At 36.3% G+C, this 19,462-nt stretch overlaps 3 protein-coding genes across 7 annotated transcripts in view; 2 read left to right on the plus strand and 1 right to left on the minus strand.

The window, feature by feature from the left end:
* Nucleotides 1–7,506: 7,506 nt before the first annotated feature.
* Nucleotides 7,507–12,825, minus strand: LOC108691587 (RISC-loading complex subunit tarbp2-like). 4 transcript variants are annotated; one of them, XM_018199412.1, is made up of 8 exons: nt 12,612–12,825; nt 12,003–12,094; nt 11,242–11,569; nt 11,024–11,165; nt 10,411–10,705; nt 9,280–9,429; nt 9,015–9,126; nt 7,507–7,659 (listed from the first exon to the last, which is right to left on the minus strand). In XM_018199412.1, the coding sequence occupies exons 2-8, from the start codon at nt 12,012–12,014 to the stop codon at nt 7,523–7,525; spliced, it is 1,176 nt and encodes a 391-aa protein (XP_018054901.1). In that variant the 5' UTR covers nt 12,015–12,094; nt 12,612–12,825; the 3' UTR covers nt 7,507–7,522. The 4 variants fall into 4 exon arrangements, with proteins under 4 accessions (XP_018054901.1, XP_018054898.1, XP_018054897.1 ...); XM_018199409.1 differs by lacking the exon at nt 9,280–9,429 and having other exon boundaries at nt 11,024–11,159; XM_018199408.1 differs by lacking the exon at nt 9,280–9,429.
* LOC108691588 (5-formyltetrahydrofolate cyclo-ligase) lies at nt 7,950–8,859 on the plus strand. Its single transcript, XM_018199413.1, has 4 exons — nt 7,950–8,063; nt 8,193–8,448; nt 8,571–8,618; nt 8,693–8,859. The coding sequence occupies exons 1-4, from the start codon at nt 7,953–7,955 to the stop codon at nt 8,857–8,859; spliced, it is 582 nt and encodes a 193-aa protein (XP_018054902.1). The 5' UTR covers nt 7,950–7,952.
* Nucleotides 12,826–15,255: 2,430 nt separating the features above from the next.
* The window catches only part of LOC108691604 (probable ATP-dependent RNA helicase DDX17), a 6,510-nt gene continuing 2,303 nt past the window's right edge, over nt 15,256–19,462 (plus strand). For both annotated transcript variants that reach the window (XM_018199434.1, XM_018199436.1), the window contains exons 1-5: nt 15,256–15,381; nt 15,930–16,283; nt 17,018–17,671; nt 17,804–17,976; nt 18,071–18,130. In XM_018199434.1, coding sequence (XP_018054923.1) covers nt 15,365–15,381; nt 15,930–16,283; nt 17,018–17,671; nt 17,804–17,976; nt 18,071–18,130 — 1,258 coding nt within the window. In that variant the 5' untranslated portion in view covers nt 15,256–15,364. The remainder of the gene's footprint in view (nt 15,382–15,929; nt 16,284–17,017; nt 17,672–17,803; nt 17,977–18,070; nt 18,131–19,462) is intronic.

Raw genomic sequence — 19,462 nt, forward strand, 5'->3', positions numbered from 1 at the left:
GTCGGGGACAATTAAGTTGCGTCGTTCGGTTTCTCGAAATGGAATTGGCTTCGACTCGCGGAAATCTCGAAGTTAAATCGGCAACATCTCGGAACCGAAACGACGATGGTACGTCGCCGTTCTTGCGAAATACAGGAATAGAGCATGGCTGCACTTTCGATTCCGAGGCACCGGGATTAGCGGCCGATGGCACGGATCTTCCGTACGGAAAGCAAGGGAGACGAGAAACCGTATGTTTCATCGTCTCACTCTAACGAATGTATGTCTATACGCACATACACATTCTATACTTTGCATGTAAGTAATGCCTATTTTCCAAAGATATACGTTATGTGAAACATGCACTCTTTCGCAATCACTGAATCACAGGCGATTCCTACCTTCGTATTCGCTCGGACCGGTTTTCTCCCCATTCTTTCACTCTTGTCTCCTTATCGCTCGATTCACGCGTTTCTATGATTTCTTGATCAAGCAAATTAATCATAGGAGTTTTTTCAGCAAGAATACAGTGAATCTATGATTACATTTACACGACATCCTTAATCGGGTTTAATAACATCCGTAGTTAAACTGAAACTGGTCAATCACAGTCCATTCCTCCGAGGAATAGCTATGATTGGCCAATTTCATAATTATGGATGTTATTAAACTTTATTAAAAGTGCCGTGTAACAGAGATTATAATTGTAACAGATACAATATGATTGGTCTATACGTTTAGATATATTCATAAGGAACCAAAGTAGGACCAACTGTATTGAAAAATTCTACAATAGTTGCTTTCTCTGTTGAACACAATCATTACCTTGTTTAATTCAATTAAAGAATAAAGTGTGTTGCATGGAAAGGATAGTTCTAAAGTAGCTAAAAAATTAGCTAGATACAAATCTGAAAAGAATTTTGTTTGGATCATCAACATAATTATGTAGAAATAAAATAAATAAAGGACTCTAGAAAACAACAAATAACAAAATAATGGCCATAGGAGCAGCGCAGGAGACGGTGCGCAAATCAACAAAATCGATATTCAATACAATTTGCTACATCATATAAAGTCAGTATTAACTTGGTCTGCGAACTGTGAACAATACATTTCCGAAATAGGTCAACGTGAACGCGAAAAGTATATTTACATCCATCAAGACTCAATTACTATCTAGGCCCTTTGATGCAATTTACGCATGATAAACTTATAATGGAAAAAAACGTTGCTAAATTCGCTAAGGAGGAAATCGCTCCTGCCATAAAATATAAAAGGAAGACAAGATAGATGATGACAGCGTTTTAAAGGTGTTATTCGAAAATGGCTTGATGGGATCTAGAAATAGATTATAGAGATGTATATTGCAATTTTATAAGCACAATTTTAACCGTTTTAAAAGGCAAATTTTATCGACTTTGTTGATTTGCACACCGTCTCCTGCGCTGATTCTTATAGCCATTATTTCGTTATTTATTGTATAATTATGTAGAATACTAAAATTTGTGGCTAAAATGTTAATACTTTTTGAACCACTATCATCAATGTTTAAATATTTTACGTAATTATTTTGATGGCTCAACAAATTATTTCTGTAACTAGCTAAATTTCTTGATACTTCAGTAAAACCATTTCTTTTCCATGTATCCTTACTGGAAGCAAGGTTGGTAAAGACTAAGTAAGATTTTCTTTTTTTTTTTTTTTTTTAAATAAAACATATATATTGTGTTTCTTCTTAAATATGTTTTTAAACAGTACTATAAAAAAACTTATTTAAAACATATTAAAAACATCAATTAAGTATGATTTAAACTGTTTAAAACACATTTAAAATATGTTTTTTTACCAACCCTGATTGGAAGACGCTTCATCTCTCCCATTTCCGCTGATTTTGTATTCTGGCATGTATACACCTTAGGTGCGTTTCATTTTACGCATGACGCACATGATACATCATTTTATTCTTGTTTAGAGCCCATTCTATAATTACGTAAACGTAAAAATTAATCATAGTCGAACGTATTTCTCCTCATATTTAACGGTCAATTTTTACAACCACTAACAACAACGCTTATGCAATTGTAGAATGATCGAAGAGAACTGGCTAACTCTGGAAGAAGGTACATTAATTCCCATGATTGAAAAAGAACAAAACAAAAATGAGTCTCAATTCCCCGAGAAGTTTCTGGCTTGATTTACGGATCTTTATAATAGTCTAGCACTTTGTTCTTCATAAAAGAGATCGGTTATTAAAAGCCAATCAGGGAATATAGAAGAAGAAATGTAGAATGGGCGTAACATTCCGTGAACAATTAAGGCACTATAATATTCACATCCATGAGCAGCGACTCCAGTATGATTGGTATGAAGTACTCCAATCATACACTGAATGATTCAATGTATAAAATTCCATACATTGAATTTCATATCTATATGATTTGGTCGGTGACAAACTTTTGTCCTGAACAGCCATATCTTTTCAACCTACCTGATTTATATCCATTGCACATTAGACGCATGTCATGATGTCAATAAATGATCGATTCAATTCAGAAACTATGATGCTTTTAAATTCATTTGAAAATTTTACGATAGGCAAAATGTTACAGTCCAAGAAATAACTTTTATAATTTGACATCGAAATCTGACGCGAAAGAATCAGAAAATCAGAAAATTGTCTTGATGAAAACAAAAAGCTTAAATTACATCGCGAGATGTTTTTAAAAATTACAAACATACAAAAAGTGCCACTGCATTGCTTCAAGAATGTAGTGCAATTTTTAACAAGACAATCCCGAGATCAGAGATCTTGTACTAGAGTACATAAAATTTATTCGCGTTTTTTTAATGATTCCTACATCAACTTGTTCGAATGAAAGATCATTTTCTTATTTAAGACATTTAAAACGTTATCTTCGATCGACAATGAAACAAAAATGTTTAAATCATATTGCGACATATTGTACATTTATCGAGAAATGGTCGATAAGTTAAATAGGGAGGAGCTCATTAATAATTTTATTTAAAAAAGTAAAATTAGAGCAGCTACTTTTGCCATAGAAAAGATATGTGAAATATATTTATGAGGAAATATATTTATTCCCCGCCCCCTCCTCCCCTCTCTCTCTCAATCTATCTTCAGGAATTCTATACACTGAAAAATTTTACTTCGCCGCGCTTGAATCGTATTCGCATCCGCCATTTTTAGTCCTTTTCTCACTCTCTTGCTTCTTTCCTCAATCCCTTACTCTCTCTCCACTCCACCACTAAATTAAGAAAATTGAAGAGAGAAGACAGAAGATTGAAGAGAGAACAAAGAGTGGGGAAAGGACTAAAAATGGCGAATGCGAATATCTATATTATAGTGCTCTAGAATATAACATAGATAAAATGATACATTATGTGTATCGTATGTAAAATGGAACGTCCTTGTATATGCGCATCAAAATATTACAGAAACGCGCTATGATCGATCTTTGAAGGAGATGTGCATACACGATTTCGCTATAATTTTTCGCCGGTTTTTATCAATCTTTCACTGGGAAACTAATGTTCAATTATGTTGGCAACGTCAATTACTACCGATCAATCTCGGATATCGATCGATCCATGAATGATTCAAGGAGATTATGAAAGATATCCTAAAAAGAATATTTTACATACAAATTTATGATTTAGTATAGCGATGATTAATAGATTATTGATGATATTAGTATATGATGATAGTATAGTATTGATTCGATAAAATTACAAAAATTCTCTCCTTGTATGTTTTTTTTTTTTAGAAAAGCAAATATGTACAATTGTAATCAGTATTAATCGACGTTGCTCTCGGCCCTAACGCTTATAATACTAACGAATCTCTCACTCTCTTTCATTCTCTCTCTCTCTCTCTCTCTCTCTCTCTCTCTCGCTCGCTCACTATTTTATTGTGCCACTTTTACACAGCATTATGTACAAAAGAATATACTACTTACAGATTATCAACGATGATTTACCGTAAAATTCCTGAACCATCGCAACTCAAAATGGCGTATGCACACGCAGATATATGTATAATTTAACAAGAAAAAAAAAAAGAAAGTAAATGCCGATCGTAAGAAAATTAAGAATTATGCCGTTCGTTGGTGCTACACCAAATGCATTTGCCTAACTAAATTATTCCTTGAGAATCAATCTACAGTCATTAGCTAATTCCGATCAACGTATCCCTTATACTTCCGCTTTCTAGGATATCATACATACATAAGAAAATACGATGAATCAGAATTAGGACTGAATTGAATTTTAAATAAATTTCGAAGTTCAAGTCTAACGAATCTAGAAACGCGACGAAATCGAACTTGCAGAGATCTCCGCGTTTCTAAATTTATTCGACGGACCAAAGAGATATGTCACGATCCGTGAAATGCAACACCCGACGACTGGATCGGAAGTTCCGTATGGCTTTCTCGATCGAGCCGTCCCGCCGCCTGACGCGCTTCGCGTATGTTCTGCTGTATATTTGCGATGTTATTCTTTTTCATTTAGTATAAAAAGTCTCATCCGGTGATACGTCAATTGGTACGTAGGCAAAATCCGAAATTCGATACACATTCGACCTATATCTTAGACTCGACATGCGTACTTTAATGAAGAATCCTTAACGATTAATCCTTACACGCGTATTAATATGTGATGCTTATGAGTTTATGAGCTACCTATACTAAAGGAAAAAACATACACCACTGAAAGATTATATTTTCTTATATCCGCGATCACGCGTTATTAGCTACTCGGATCGCCGCGCAAAGCTACTTTTTTTTTGTTTTTTTTTTATTTTTTTAAAATCTTTTTGCACTGTGCATACGCTTAGTGGAGATGTAATGTTTCGCGGTAAATGGGAGCAAAATTTGAACGATATGCGTCGCTCTACACGTGATAATAAAAATCGCTACACGATTCTGCCTCGTTCACGATTTCTTCATCCCTCTCTTCCCTAAATTCATATAATCTCTTTCTTACGCGCACTCATCTCAGACATCATTACACCACCACCCCATATACAAATAGTGAAGCACATTAAAAACGTAGCGATAAGCTAAGTATTATGTAAGTATTGGAAAACTTCCACTAATTCTATGCAAAGTATAGCTTGTAGAATATCATTCATTAAAACTAGAACTTACATGATAATTGAGAAGAGAAGAATTCTACCTCGCCTGTACCTCGCGGGGCAATATTCCTCTCTCTATTCTCTTTCTTTTTATTCCTCTTTCTGTTGAAGTGCCGTTCCGTTCTCCATGCTCGAATACTCCTATCTTTTCCGGGATTCGTGCGCGTTCGGAAAAGCTAATTCAATCAACACGTGACGCCACCGTCCCCATCGCGTACAGCGGTCGTGATTTAGGTACTTCATAAATAGCGTGTATCCTTGTATATCATTCCATCCTTGCAGATTCACGCTATAGAATACATTACATCGTAAAATTACAGTTGAGCTCAACTCACTATGCCCTGCCGTGTCGTTCGTATGACGAAAACAAGCCAAAATCATCCTGCTTTTCCACACTTACAGTAAAATGCATCCTTTAAAATGTTACGTGCCAACATTGGGCGAGAACATTGGCCGTATACCGTGTTTGCGTAAATTTGCCAAAGTATCGTCTGCCCGCTCGGACGATCGCGTCTCTGACTCAGATTGGCTAAAATTTATTTCAAACTGGATCATAAATTGAAATAAGTTTTACCATATCCTTTACAAGTGCGAGTAAGGTAATCTGACAAACTTCGCGTACACGCGAAATATCTGCGAAACGCTCGACACAACGATAAATAATTGGTGACTCGCATCAACTCGTCTCTCTCAGGGTCAACGAATAATTTCTACGTTAAAGAATGGATAAATAGAGACGAGTATCTTACAAACTATCTTACAAACTCTATCCAGCATCCACGAATCATAATGTAAGGAAGTGCGACCACATTTGTTCCCAAGTTTCGCGATGTAGTATCTAAAAAAAAAAAAATCTAAAATAAAGATCCGACGGTGTTACTTGTTGAATCGCGGTGGTCTTCTCAACCGTGTTATCAGCTCCGTCCTGACAGTCCTGGCGTAATTCGGCGTAGCGTACTGATCAGTCACCGCAATTGTACTCTGAAGACTCTGGATAAATATGGATGAGTCCTGTATTTGACCTACACTCGCTGCTGCTGCTGCCGCCGCCTGATACTGGTACTGACTGCTGGTTATGTCAGCAGTTGGATAATGACTTGGTTGCACGAATTGCGGCGGATTCTCGTACTGCGGATATGGAATGGAACTCTCCGCGGAGAACTGCGGGATCACCGGATTGACGTTGACCGGTGTAGTGGGATAACTTCCCGGGTCATAAGTCTGATACTGATTCAGCTGGCCAATCTGGGTGGTGTTAAATGGCGGTGACTGTGGAAACTGCGCAGCGGTATCGGAGAACAGCACGTTTGCAACTGTTGGTTGTGGAAAGGGTTCTGGTCTTGGATATGGTGAGATGTTAGCCGTCACCGCACTGCTTAGATTCTGCACGCTTGGTATGCCGGGAGCAATCTGTGAGGTGTCATATCCGTGGAACGTAGTCTGCGAACGACCTGTATGATCGCTTAGATCTTTTATACCACCGCCCTGTAACGAACCGATGATATTAAGCTTGGATTTGCCACCACCGTCAGCGACGCCACCGATCGTTTCGTTACCGTGCTTGATACGTGCATCCGTTAATAACGGGTGTCGCACGTTAACGATGCTCTGCGGAGCGCGCAATGGCGGAAAATTGATCGGTGCCATTTTCGGCATCGAGCTCTGCTGTTGTTCCAATGCTTTACGTGCAATCGCAAACGCGCTGTTGTCGTTCCTCTGACAGGAACCAGACTGCGAACTATATGTACTGGACGGTGTGTAGGTCTCTCTGTGTATAACCGGCGTCACTGTCGATGATTGTTGCATAGTGAATCTTAACGGCAGATTGGCCGTCATTGATCCAGCAATGCTGGTGTTCTTGTAATCTGGACTGATCACAGACATCGATTCCTTGTAATCTGATTGAATGGAATAATTCTTGATATTTGAATCAGTTTCATTTGGAAATTTCTTTGGTGCGGTATAATCTCTTGGATTTTTTATCGCGTTTTCGTGCACAGTGTTGCTTATACAGGTACTGACAGGCCGTACGCTACTATATGTGGAACTGCTGGATTGTTTTGCGGCGATCGATTTCGTCGTGTTGTGCGATTCGCTCGAAGACTTCGGAGTATCATTATTACCATTATGCTTTTTCATCGACGAGTTAATTTTACCAGACGCAATGGTGTGCAAAGCAGCATTTTTGTTGCCCACTGTGGTGTTCGTTATCTTAACAGATAACTTGGATGTTCTAGTTTTATTTCCCATATAATTCTGACCACTTTTTCCTTTATCGAAAATCTGATTTTTGGCTGATAATACTTTGATGTTTGCATTATTATTCTGATTATTAGATGCCAGATGGGGCTTGCAGGTGATAGTGACTGGCAGGAGCAAAGCGCTGGCTCACTTCTTGGTCATGATTTTCAGATATTCCAGGGCATTTTGAGCAGCACTGGCTTGAGCATCTTTACTAGTCGCGCCGCAACCATAGCAAACTGCCACTGGCAGGGTAGACAGTTGCACAAGGCACTGGAATTTACCTAGAATATCATAATGATTAGATTATTTCTATGTTGCAATGTTCACAAATAATTTTTATTTTTCAACATGTACAATTAAAATTGGGCAATTTTGATCAACATTTACATCATAATTCATGATAACATGACACCAAGAGATAATAAAAAAAAAAGACATAGATATCATGTAAGCATTGCTAAACTCAGATAAAATTGTGCTTAGTAAAGTTGAACACAGATATACTTAAAAAAAAAAAAAATGTTACAATAGTACAACAGCAGAAGTGATCAATAAGAAAACAATAATCTACAATATGGCAGCTTTAACATCAACTAAGAAAGCTTTGAGACAAGAAATTAAGAATATTCTTAAAAATATTAGTCTAGAAGAAAGAAAGAAGCAATCTATAAATGTGTTTAAAAAGGTGAATCTGAGAAAAATAAATACATCGATAATCTCCAAGAACTAGAGGCTCTTGGCTCATTGAAGAGGTTATGTTCTGAGCATGTGCAATGATTTTTGCGCAATATATTTGCAATATTATTATTTGCAGCTATGCCAGTTAAAACAATATCAAAATAGCAAGAGAATTTCTTTGTATTTGAGTACTAAAGATGAAATCGACACTTTGCCCATCTTGAAACATATATTTAATATGGAAAAAGAAGTATTTATACCGCAATATCATGGAAAAACTATGGAAATGATAAAACTAAAGTCGATGGAGGATTATGAAACATTGCCACTAACAAAATGGAACATTAAACAACCAAGCATTACTGAAAGTCAAGAAAACGCATTAGAAACAGGTGAATTCTATGATAAATCAAATAATAATAAAAAAATACATTTTCTGATAAATTTTGTAAAATTCATTGTTTACTAATTTTAATGATATTACTTATTTAACAATATTAATTCTTTATTACAGGTGGATTAGATTTAGTAATTTTACCAGGTGTTGCTTTCACGGTGAATGGTGAGTTTTATTCAATAAATATAACATCATTTTGTAATCCTGCATGCAACTGTATTGTCTTTATTACTGATTAGGAAAACGTTTGGGACATGGAATGGGTTATTATGATAAATACTTAAAAAGATGTTTTCAAAAAGACATAAAGCCATATTTGATTGCGGTAGGATTTAAAGAACAAATACAAGAAGACGTTCCTGTTAATGAGAATGATGTACCTGTTGATATTGTACTTACTGGATAATAAATAATACAATAAAAAAAAATATGTATGATTTTTTTCTGTGCAGTTATTTCTAAAACCTCATAAATCCATAAAGTAATTTATGGATGTATTTATAAAGTAATTTATATATAAATAAAGTCGTTTTTCATATTATATATCATTGATAAACTTACCACTGATAGATTTCTCTTCAATATCAACATAAGTTACTTCAAACTGCTGCTCTGACGCAATTTCTTGTAAAAATTGTACCAAATTTACATCCCCATCGTTGAAACAAGTGTTCTGCAATAAAGTTCTGCAATTAGAATAACTTACGCAATCGATTGCAATTTAAGTCGATATCATAGGGATAAACAAATAATTTTTTTCTGGCTTGATAGTAAACAAGAGAACAACAATGTACATTCTTCTATTCTTCGGCATTTGGATACAAACCTGTAGTTGGAAAAGCTTAACACCTGTGGACGACTTGAGACTCTTGTGAAATTTTGAAACTTGGATACTATGTATTGTTGTCAGTGTTGAAATTTTGCTACCTTTCAGATCGGCATAACGGGCGTTCACATTTGCGTTTCTTTGCACAATCTATAATGGACAATTAATATACATGTAAAATTTCTTGTAAGCACCTACGTTGTAAAAGCTTTAACAGCTACTTCACATTTATATAAAAACTTAAATGAAGTGGATATGATCCAAGCGTAATTATACTCTCAAAAAATAAAATACACAAAGCTATACAAAAGTTACATTGAAATGCGAAATTGTCCAAACAATGGTCCGTTATAGATTTAAACAGATCGGAAAGATAGCTTTTATTACATAAGGCTTGTTCTTTGTCACTGAACTGGTTTGCAAAACTTTCAACACGAGAATACAACATCTCGTAATAGCGAATCATGAAGTAGCGCGAAAAATCCCTTCTGCGATAAGAATAGCTTGAGTGGGAAATAGCAATAACCACTTCATTATTTTTAAGTAGGGGCGATCTCGTTATAGCGTTCACATTCCCAAACCGCACGCTATTACGAAGTTTCAGTGTATTTGTCATTTTTATTAAATTTCAAATATATATCTATTTCATTTTAAGTAAGAGTATATTCAGCTATAAAGAACAGACCTATAAAGTGGCATTAAAGCCAAAATCACTTCCACTTCTCTAAATACACACACTCATCATATGCACATATGCACATACGCATACAAACACATCCAATTTAAAATAAATCATTGATCATTCACACTTCTTAACTCTTGTGATCATGTCTGACAGCCAGCAGAAGTTTGCAGAAGTTTTATCCTTCTAATTATGTCTTAGCTGTTTTCTCTTTTTTTTCATTTATTTAAAATTTTTCTAGATTTTAAAGGGCAATGAAAGATATTTTTAAAATAACTTTATTCAATGGAGTAAGGTAAAATGCAAGAGAGATTGAAATATTCAAATATTAAAATAGTAATGAATAGGGACTAATAATAGATTAAATTATCTATTCTTGCAGCGATATATAAGAATAGATAATTTTTATTATTTGATACAATAATTAACAAAAACGAAAACATTCTTACCTCATCTTCATCTACGCTGGGAGCTTGGTTATTCATTTCGTGTAAAGCTTGCCACATTTTATGAGCGGCATGTCTCTTAGCGACTTTTTTACTTTTGCCTTGACCAACTTCGCGATATTTTAGGATTGAACAAACAATAGTAAATTGTCGCTCATGAGGTAAGCCCTCTTCACCCTCCATCGAATATTTTGGAGGTGGCCAGTGGCGCGACATACACATTTCTTGTAAGGCTCCAATTGGATTGTTTACTATTTTTTCCTCTCCATATGTCTGCAGTTCTTGTAAATTTTGTGAGCTACATAAAAATATACATAAAATTATTTTATCCTGCATATACTCTTACAATTGAATTATCCTGTAATCATATTTTTATTTATATTCCATCTGAGTGTGTGTTTGTGTATTTTAACTCAAATTTTAAAATTTTTACTGAAAATCTTTACTTAAAACAAAACTCAAAATTTAAACAAGGAGAATAAAAATATATAATTTAGCAATAAGGAAACTAGATTTTGCTCTCCTTTATTTCAGAGGAAAATGAAATTTCACCAATCTCAAAAAAGATTCAGATTGCAGGAAGGATAAATATGATATAAGCGCAATTCATGCTTACTCGGGTAAACTATTTGGAATTGGCGATTCTACACCATCGGTGTTCACTCCAATTAATTTATCCAATACAGCTTTTGCAGCAGCATGTTTAGCTTCTTTCTTGGACCTGCCGGTCCCCATTGCTGAAACAATTGGGTCTGTTTCTGAATAGTTATGTACTTATCAATCAACAGTACATTGTTATGCATGACAATACATGCACAATGAATTTATACAAACCAACGACGTCGGTAACAGTGACTCTATATCGAAACGTAGGCTCGTGAATAGCTCCCTCGATTTGGACGAGTTCATACTTAGGTATTGTGCCTCTACGGGAAAGCAATTCCTGAAGAACAGAGACAGGTGTTTTGCTGGGTAACGACTTCATTTCCAAACGTGCCGCCTCGTGTAATGGAAGTTTCTCTAACATCATAGCATGTAATGTTACACGAACTCTATTACGACGATTGACATTATTAGAATGATTAGGAACGCCACCCACACCAGGCATCATGTTAGTAGGCCCGACCTGCGGTGGTTGATGCATTTCCTCCATTGTTGTGTTCTGAAAATCACATGTTATGAAACCATAACCTTTCTTCAAAGTCAAAGTAACTGATGATACACAAGGTTCAAGTCACGATGTAAAAAATAGAATTTAATAACATTCCCCCTCTCATCATTCTATTTACCTAGCAAGTATGCTTTCCAACAAGCAACACAGTGTGACACAGTGATCATGTCATCTTTGTTTAACATTAGCAAACAACAAGGATATAATGATCCATTGTGTCACATTGTCATTTGTGTCGCTTGTTGAAAGACATACATAATATTTGTTTCTACCAATGGATTAATTTGAATCTTGATTTAACTGACTTTATATATTTCTCTAATTCTTAGAATTAGAGAGAAAAAATGAAGAGTTATTGACAGAAACAGGCAACACAAAAATAACATTTAGGAGTTTTAAAACAAAACATATCTCATGTCCTTACATCTGTATTCATCTTAGCGAACAACGACGATGCATGTAGGAGTCAATTAGCGTCCTCGTGCGCCCTTTACGATTTTGTCCTCTTCTATCTCGCTATAAATATCGAAATCGCGATGATTACTCCGGATTTACTCTGGATTTCCGGTCGCCATGATGCGACAATTAATACATCGTCATTAATTCGCGGTCGGTTATCCCGGCGAATGAAAGAGTCGGCATGCGGCGTGCGCGTGTAAAACGTGTCAGAATCATGTTTTGTCGATGCGGTCAACGATGTTTCGAGACCGCGAAGGAGACCGGCATGGCCGCCATGATTGTTATAAAACTCATCGATTGACCGTAACGGAAATATGCGTGGGACACGCCGGGGACGGGGTGTCGTCGCGCGTGGTATGCATGTAGAACGTGAACGCAGCGTTGTCTCGCAATTCTCGGTAGCGTTGACGATGGCAAGATTTTCAGAAAAACAGCCGCCGCCGACGCCGACCGGTTGCCACGCGTATGTATGCGTACATATGCATATATACGTTATCGTCCGCTACACCGCGGCGATTCGATCTCGGCGGGCCCAAAGTCACCGGGGGAACAAACACGCATCCTTCGCACTTACGATTTTCGGGGAGACGTAGCTTCGTGGAAAAAATGATGTGCCGGCTCCTCGTCAGGCCAATTCCTATGCGAAAAGCGAATCCCGCTTTTTGTGATCGATCCAAGTCTCACAAAAAGCTTGATCCGTTTGACGACAGAAAAATGGTTCACTGGTTAGCGGAGAATCCCTTCCTCGTTCGCAGCTCTACGATATCTGTGGGGGTGCCCATCCATCATGCCCATGACCCATGACCGTGTATGCGTGCATGCGCCGCCGATATGTTTCTGAAGCTCATGCTTCAGATGCGCAGGCGCATACCTGCGTTACCATTGCTCACTAATGCAGTCGCTCGACTCGGTCGGTAAATGTATATCATTTGGACGGTCGATCTCGATTGGTGCATGTCGTAATGCGATGACTAATCATTCGTCAAGAGGTCTGTTTACGTTTTTGCACTTTTTGCACTAAAGTCGGAATCAAACTCAGGGGCTCTATTCTTGAACATATAAATCATTTTCGCATACGAAAATGACAATTTCTCGATTGTGATCGGTCGATTGTAAATTATTATTTTTGTATGCGATATTTGTTCAAGAATAGTGCCCCAAAATTGGGAACGTTTATATTAGTTGTAACCGTATTCCATAATCTGTAAAAATTGACCAATCATTTTCGAGTATTCCCTTTTTATCGTCAAATGAGAGGGAAATACTCGACTGTGATTAGTCAATTTTCCCACTTCGACTCAACTGTACTCTTGGAAATTTAGGCTGGCGTCCCATGGAGCGGAAATTTACAGCGGAACGGATCAGCGCGACCGATCACAACTCTGCAGTCATTACTCTGCTTTCTTTCCTGCGATTGTAATTGGTCTTGCTGTTCCGCTATAATTTTCGTTCATGGGACGCCGGCGTTAAGCTTGATGTTCACAATCTAGAAATCGGTCCAAGATTTCGAATGAAGAAAAAATTGACCAATCGCAATAATCATATGATCAAATTGTTTTAAATGTGATTTGTTAATTTTTTCTTTGTCCGAGATCTCAGACCAGACAGATCGTCTAGATTTTAGGGAATGATTCATTTCACGCTACAAATGCTTTGAAGCATTCCTTGATGGTCAATTCGAAAAATTCTTTCTTCTAATTGGTCAATGAAGTATTTGCAGCGTTAATCACACTTTTGTCACACTTTTTTGTCTTTTAATAAGGCGATTTTTACAATGGCGTAAAAAATATTTTTACACCATTGCCCGTATCGTCCAGCTGATTAGTTGCTGCTTTCGCTGCTTGACGCTTGCATGTGAATGTAATCAGTCTGTTTTTTATTTCACGCATCTAATGAAAGCTGGCGTTTTACCCTTATTTCATTAATTTTCGTAATTTATTGACACAAGATTATAACCGTATAATTTTTAATTGTGAATAAGTATTTGAAATATAATGGCTGATAAATTTTTGACAGAAAATACAAACGAGATAAGTATATTTAAATAAATAATATTAATAAAGATATAAAAAATATTTTTATTATGTCATTATTGATGTTTATTATGTTATATTGTATATTTTTTGTAGAAAACTATTAAAATTCTATACTTATATATAGCGTGTGCGAAACAATTTGTTCCCAAAACGAAATATTATCATCTTTGTATAGAAGGATATAATAGAATTTATATTGACAAAAATTTTTTTTATCCAGAATGTGATGAGTATTACTAATATTTCTTTATTTTGTAAATAATGTAACGCTAATATTATGTGTAGAAAATAGAAAAAAATATGTAAGAGTTTGATGGATAATGCAGAAATTATATGGAGACTACTCAAAGGATTCTGAACCGAGAGTTCCGTAATGATTGATGAAGTAAAAAAATTACAGAAGAGGAACAATTCATTAAAAAGGTTTGCAAGCGTCATAGAATTTTAAGCTTCCTCTGGCTGAACGAAACTTAAAAGCAAAAAAAGCTGTGAAAAATACTGGTATTATGATAATAACATTCCACTATCTTGTTTGATGTCATCATGTAAAAACATTACATCTTTATGGCCAGTATTTATAGACTATTCTTCAAGGCGATCTTGAAACTAGTCTATGGTTCCGTACATAAAACACGGCAACACTTTCCGCATAGCAGAAATAGACATAGTCAAGAGAGATTTATTCATGTTGTTTGAAAGCCCTCGAAATCTTTACACTTAGAACAAGATGAAAGACTATATTCGGCTATTGAAAAAAGAAAATGTAAAGATACTGAGTACAATGGACATTACAACTATTTAAAAAAAATGGAAATCGCTGTGATTCTCATTTAGATGTATAAAAATAAACAAAATTTATCGAGTGGTTCAACGAGGACTTCAAGAAAAAACAACCGAGTGCACTTCGAACAGATGTAGTTCCTTTGTGACATGCAGCTAGAAATCGAGTACATAAGTATCCAACTGTAGGTAAATCACAAATGGTGTGAAGATGATTGAGAAAAACAATTTTTCGGACAAACATAATCGGAGAAATAGCTCTGTAGAGAATTTTTCTCGGCTTGTTTTTATCAAATCGCATGAACATACAGTTTTAATGTGGACCGGCGCATCTACATCATTGCTACTTTAATGGCGCCACTTTTTTTTTCTCTATGCGTCACTCAGCCTCGGATTCGGTTTGGAGTCGCGTTGTCTGACGTTCCGTATGTGAGTTACCGCGGGCCGTTTGTTCTCGAGTGACATTATTTAACAATAAACAAACGAAGTCGTTTACGCGAAAAGTGTAAATATGGGCCGCTATAGGAGGTAAGTAACACCGATAATACGGCATTTGTATACGTGAAATGAAATGAAGGGATTGTTGGGAGCACTATTATATCCGTCGATGGAAACTTTTTGCGGCATCAAAAGCTTACCTTCTTTCTACCAACAAAAATCAAATTTTTTTTGATATTTTTGTAATTTCTCATGTAATACAAACGTTCTGTATAATGATTATGTTTGATATATATAATCTATACATATGAGTTACAAATAAATGTCTTGACTTTTTGATCAAATAAATTTCTCTCACTTTGTATAAAAAAATATATATTTTAAAGAGGATCCCGTTTGCCTACAATCTCGATTGCACACACTATTCATATCAGCTGATGCCTAGTAATTTTTCATTACTTTATCAATGACAATATTTTATTTTTAAATTAGCGTGTATGTGTGCAACATGCGATGTGTGTAATTGAGGTCTTTCCATGTTTTATATATGTATTTATATAAAATATATATTTTATATTGTACTATGATTTCTCTAAATTGGAACTTTAATATCTAATCATACATGCAACTTATTTCAGTCGCAGTCGTGAAAGGGACAGACGACGCAGATCACGCACTCGTTCGCGGAGTAGATCTCCACGTGACAGGAGGAGCTGGGGTGGCAGCGGTGGACGAGACAGACCCTCTAGTAGTCGCAACAGTCGTGGACAACCAGGCGCGAATTTAAGGAAACCACGATGGGATCTCAACCGACTGGAGCCCTTCAAGAAGGATTTCTATGTTCCTCACAACGCAGTGCAAAATCGAGATCCCCGGATCGTGGAACAATACAGAGCCGAGAAGGAAATCACTCTTAGAGGCAAAAACATTCCGAATCCTGTTTTTGACTTTGACGAGGCGGGTTTCCCAGATTATGTTCTAAGAGAGATCAAGTAAGTAATGAATGTTATGAAAGATAAGTTTTGAAATCTTGTAATTTGTGTTAATAAATCTAAGTTATCTCCATTTATCTATATTATAATTTAGGATCATGATTCTATAATAAGAGGAGACTTCAGAGTGACGCTCACAGATTTCAATAAACCTTGGCAGAATAATGAATATGATAATCTCATACAGCATAGAATTTACAGCAATATCACTGCAAAATCTCTGCAATATTGTACAAAAGTTGCAATAACACTGTTGCAACATTGCAAAGATTTTGCAGCGATATTGTTGCAAATTTCTGTGCTACATAGAGAAATTGTTATCATATCCACTACGTTACAAATATTCGAGTATAAAAGTTCTAATAAATACTAAAGGAAATGCTGTTCAAATGCATCAATTTTAATATTGAAATATCTTGGAAACAATAGACCGTTTATGTCCAATTGGGGGATGATTTTTATTTAGGAGAACACACTCTACAATCCTGACAAGTTTTATTGAAATCGGTGAGGGTCGCTTTGGAGTCTCCCTTTTTATAACCTATTTCCATTTATCCATCTTATAATTTATGATCAAAATTTTAAGTATCTCCATTTAACTAATAATTTCTAATTACAATTCTAAACTATCTCTATTTATCCATCTTATAATCTCATAATTTTAAGCCACCTCTATTTATTAATTTTATAATTTTATAATCACAATTCTGAGCTGTTTATGTTTTGTCTTATAGAAGACAAGGTTTTAGTGAACCTACATCGATCCAAGCACAAGGATGGCCGATCGCACTAAGCGGACGGGACATGGTAGGCATTGCATCTACAGGATCTGGGAAAACATTATCTTATATACTGCCTGCGATAGTTCACATCAACAGCCAACCGAAATTAAGTCGTAAAGATGGACCTATTGCTTTAGTATTGGCGCCTACACGAGAGCTTGCCCAACAGATTCAACAAGTCGCTGATGATTTTGGACATTCATCGGGAATTAGGAACACTTGCCTATACGGTGGAGCGCCGAAAGGTGCTCAAGCCAGAGATCTGGACGGAGGTGTAGAAATAGTCATAGCTACACCTGGTAGATTACTGGATTTTCTTGAGTCCGGCAAGACAAATCTGAAAAGATGTACATATTTGGTATTAGACGAAGCTGACAGAATGTTGGATATGGGATTTGAGCCACAAATTAGAAAAATCATAGAACAAATTAGACCAGACAGGCAGACATTAATGTGGTCAGCTACGTGGCCTAAAGAAGTAAAAAATTTAGCCGAAGATTTTCTTAAAGATTATGCTCAAATCAATGTTGGTTCATTACAACTTTCAGCAAATCATAATATATTGCAAATAATTGATGTATGTCAGGATTATGAAAAAGAGAATAAGTGAGTATAAGAGTTTCGAGTGGTTCTGGCTTGCTTAGTTATTACTAGCCGTTTTTAGCAATAATTAGCAGTTAACTACCGAATTAGGACTATTACTGCTAAAGAAAAAGCTATCACGTCACATTTTTATAGATTAAGTACTCTATTGAAGGAGATAATGGCAGAAAGTGAGAATAAAACTATAGTATTTATCGAAACAAAGCGTAGAGTGGATGAAATTACGAGAAAAATGAAACGCGATGGATGGCCAGCGGTTTGTATTCACGGCGACAAGACGCAGCAAGAACGAGATTGGGTTTTACAAGGTATTACAAAAATTAAATATTTTTTACTGAGAATTTTTTTTAGTTATACAAAATTTAATGAGCGTGCAGGTATATAATCATATCTGATTTGTAGATTTCAGATCAGGAAAAGCACCAATCCTTGTTGCTACAGACGTTGCTGCACGTGGTCTTGGTGAGTCATTCGAATTTTTCGATTATTCAACGCAACGATGTCGTGTATTATGAGTCAATTTTTCCTGCAACATGGAAAACAAACTGGTTAATATTCACGGTATTAATTTTTCCCCGAAATTATCAAATTTTTTTTCTCTTTTTTACAATGCTCTATTCTAACCGAAAATTTAACAAATCTTGACTGCAATGTAATGTTCCGTTAAAAGTTGAAAGATACAAATAGTTGCATACAAACATTTTTTAAATCGTGAGGATCTTAAAAGTATAATTTTGTGCTATAGTTGGAATATATGAAGTTGGAATATATGACATAAGTTAATAATCTTATAAAGCACCTAATGACATTAAGTTTTATATATGTATAACATGTATATAAATAACAGAAACCAAACATTTCTGTCCAAGTTTTATTATATAAGAACTAATCTTGGCTTAATTTCATTTATATTTCATTTGTTGAATACATTATTTACAACGTTATCGATTGCACCATACAAGTTTTAGATTACTTTCTATAAAACGGGACATTACAATTTTAATGCGCTGTAAGTTTAAAGTCAGCAAGAGAATGTAGGAAAGGAATAGGGCAAAAGAAAGCAAAAAAAGCATATTGAAACAGGAGGATGGTTGGAAGTACCTATACAGCTAACGCGGTTGGATCTTTGTTTGTATTGCAGAGGCACATTGCGCGCAGGCCCACGCTGGGTAATGCAAAGCATATCGGGGGTGCCCGCCGCCGCTCTTTGTTCGGTGGTGCACTGGTTTGCATTGTCTGCGCTGGCCGCGACGCCGTGCCTCTATCCGTCCGTCCGTCCGTCCGTCAATCGCGTGTGAAGGGCCAAGTCCGGGCCAAATCGGCATCTACTACTACTACTACTTCTACTACTACTACTACTACTACTTTACCTACCTACCTACATACTGGATATCAGTCCTACTGCGCTGCGCTGTACGCCATCCGGGCTGGCCAGGTCGTTGTTGCCAGAATAGAGTCCCCTGCGCTGGCACGCTCAAGCTAATCAGACAACCAACAACGTTGGTCCGTTGAGGCGGTGGCATGTGATAGCAGATATGCCAGAGCCTCTCTTAGCGCGCCCTGCGCCCTGCGCCTGTAGCGACAGAGTGGCGGAGGCAGTAGCTGGAGCGAGCGCAAATAGCCAGGCCCTGCCCGTACGTTGCTAGCGAAACACTCGCCCACTGCCTAATATTTTAGTATTACATAGTTAAAATTTGATTAATTGACATATACATAAATACACATACATATACATACACGGATACACATACATACACATCATACATGAATCTTGTATACACGTATATATATATA

Source organism: Atta colombica, unplaced genomic scaffold (genome assembly GCF_001594045.1).
Source record: "Atta colombica isolate Treedump-2 unplaced genomic scaffold, Acol1.0 scaffold47, whole genome shotgun sequence".
NCBI classification, from domain to species: domain Eukaryota; kingdom Metazoa; phylum Arthropoda; class Insecta; order Hymenoptera; family Formicidae; genus Atta; species Atta colombica.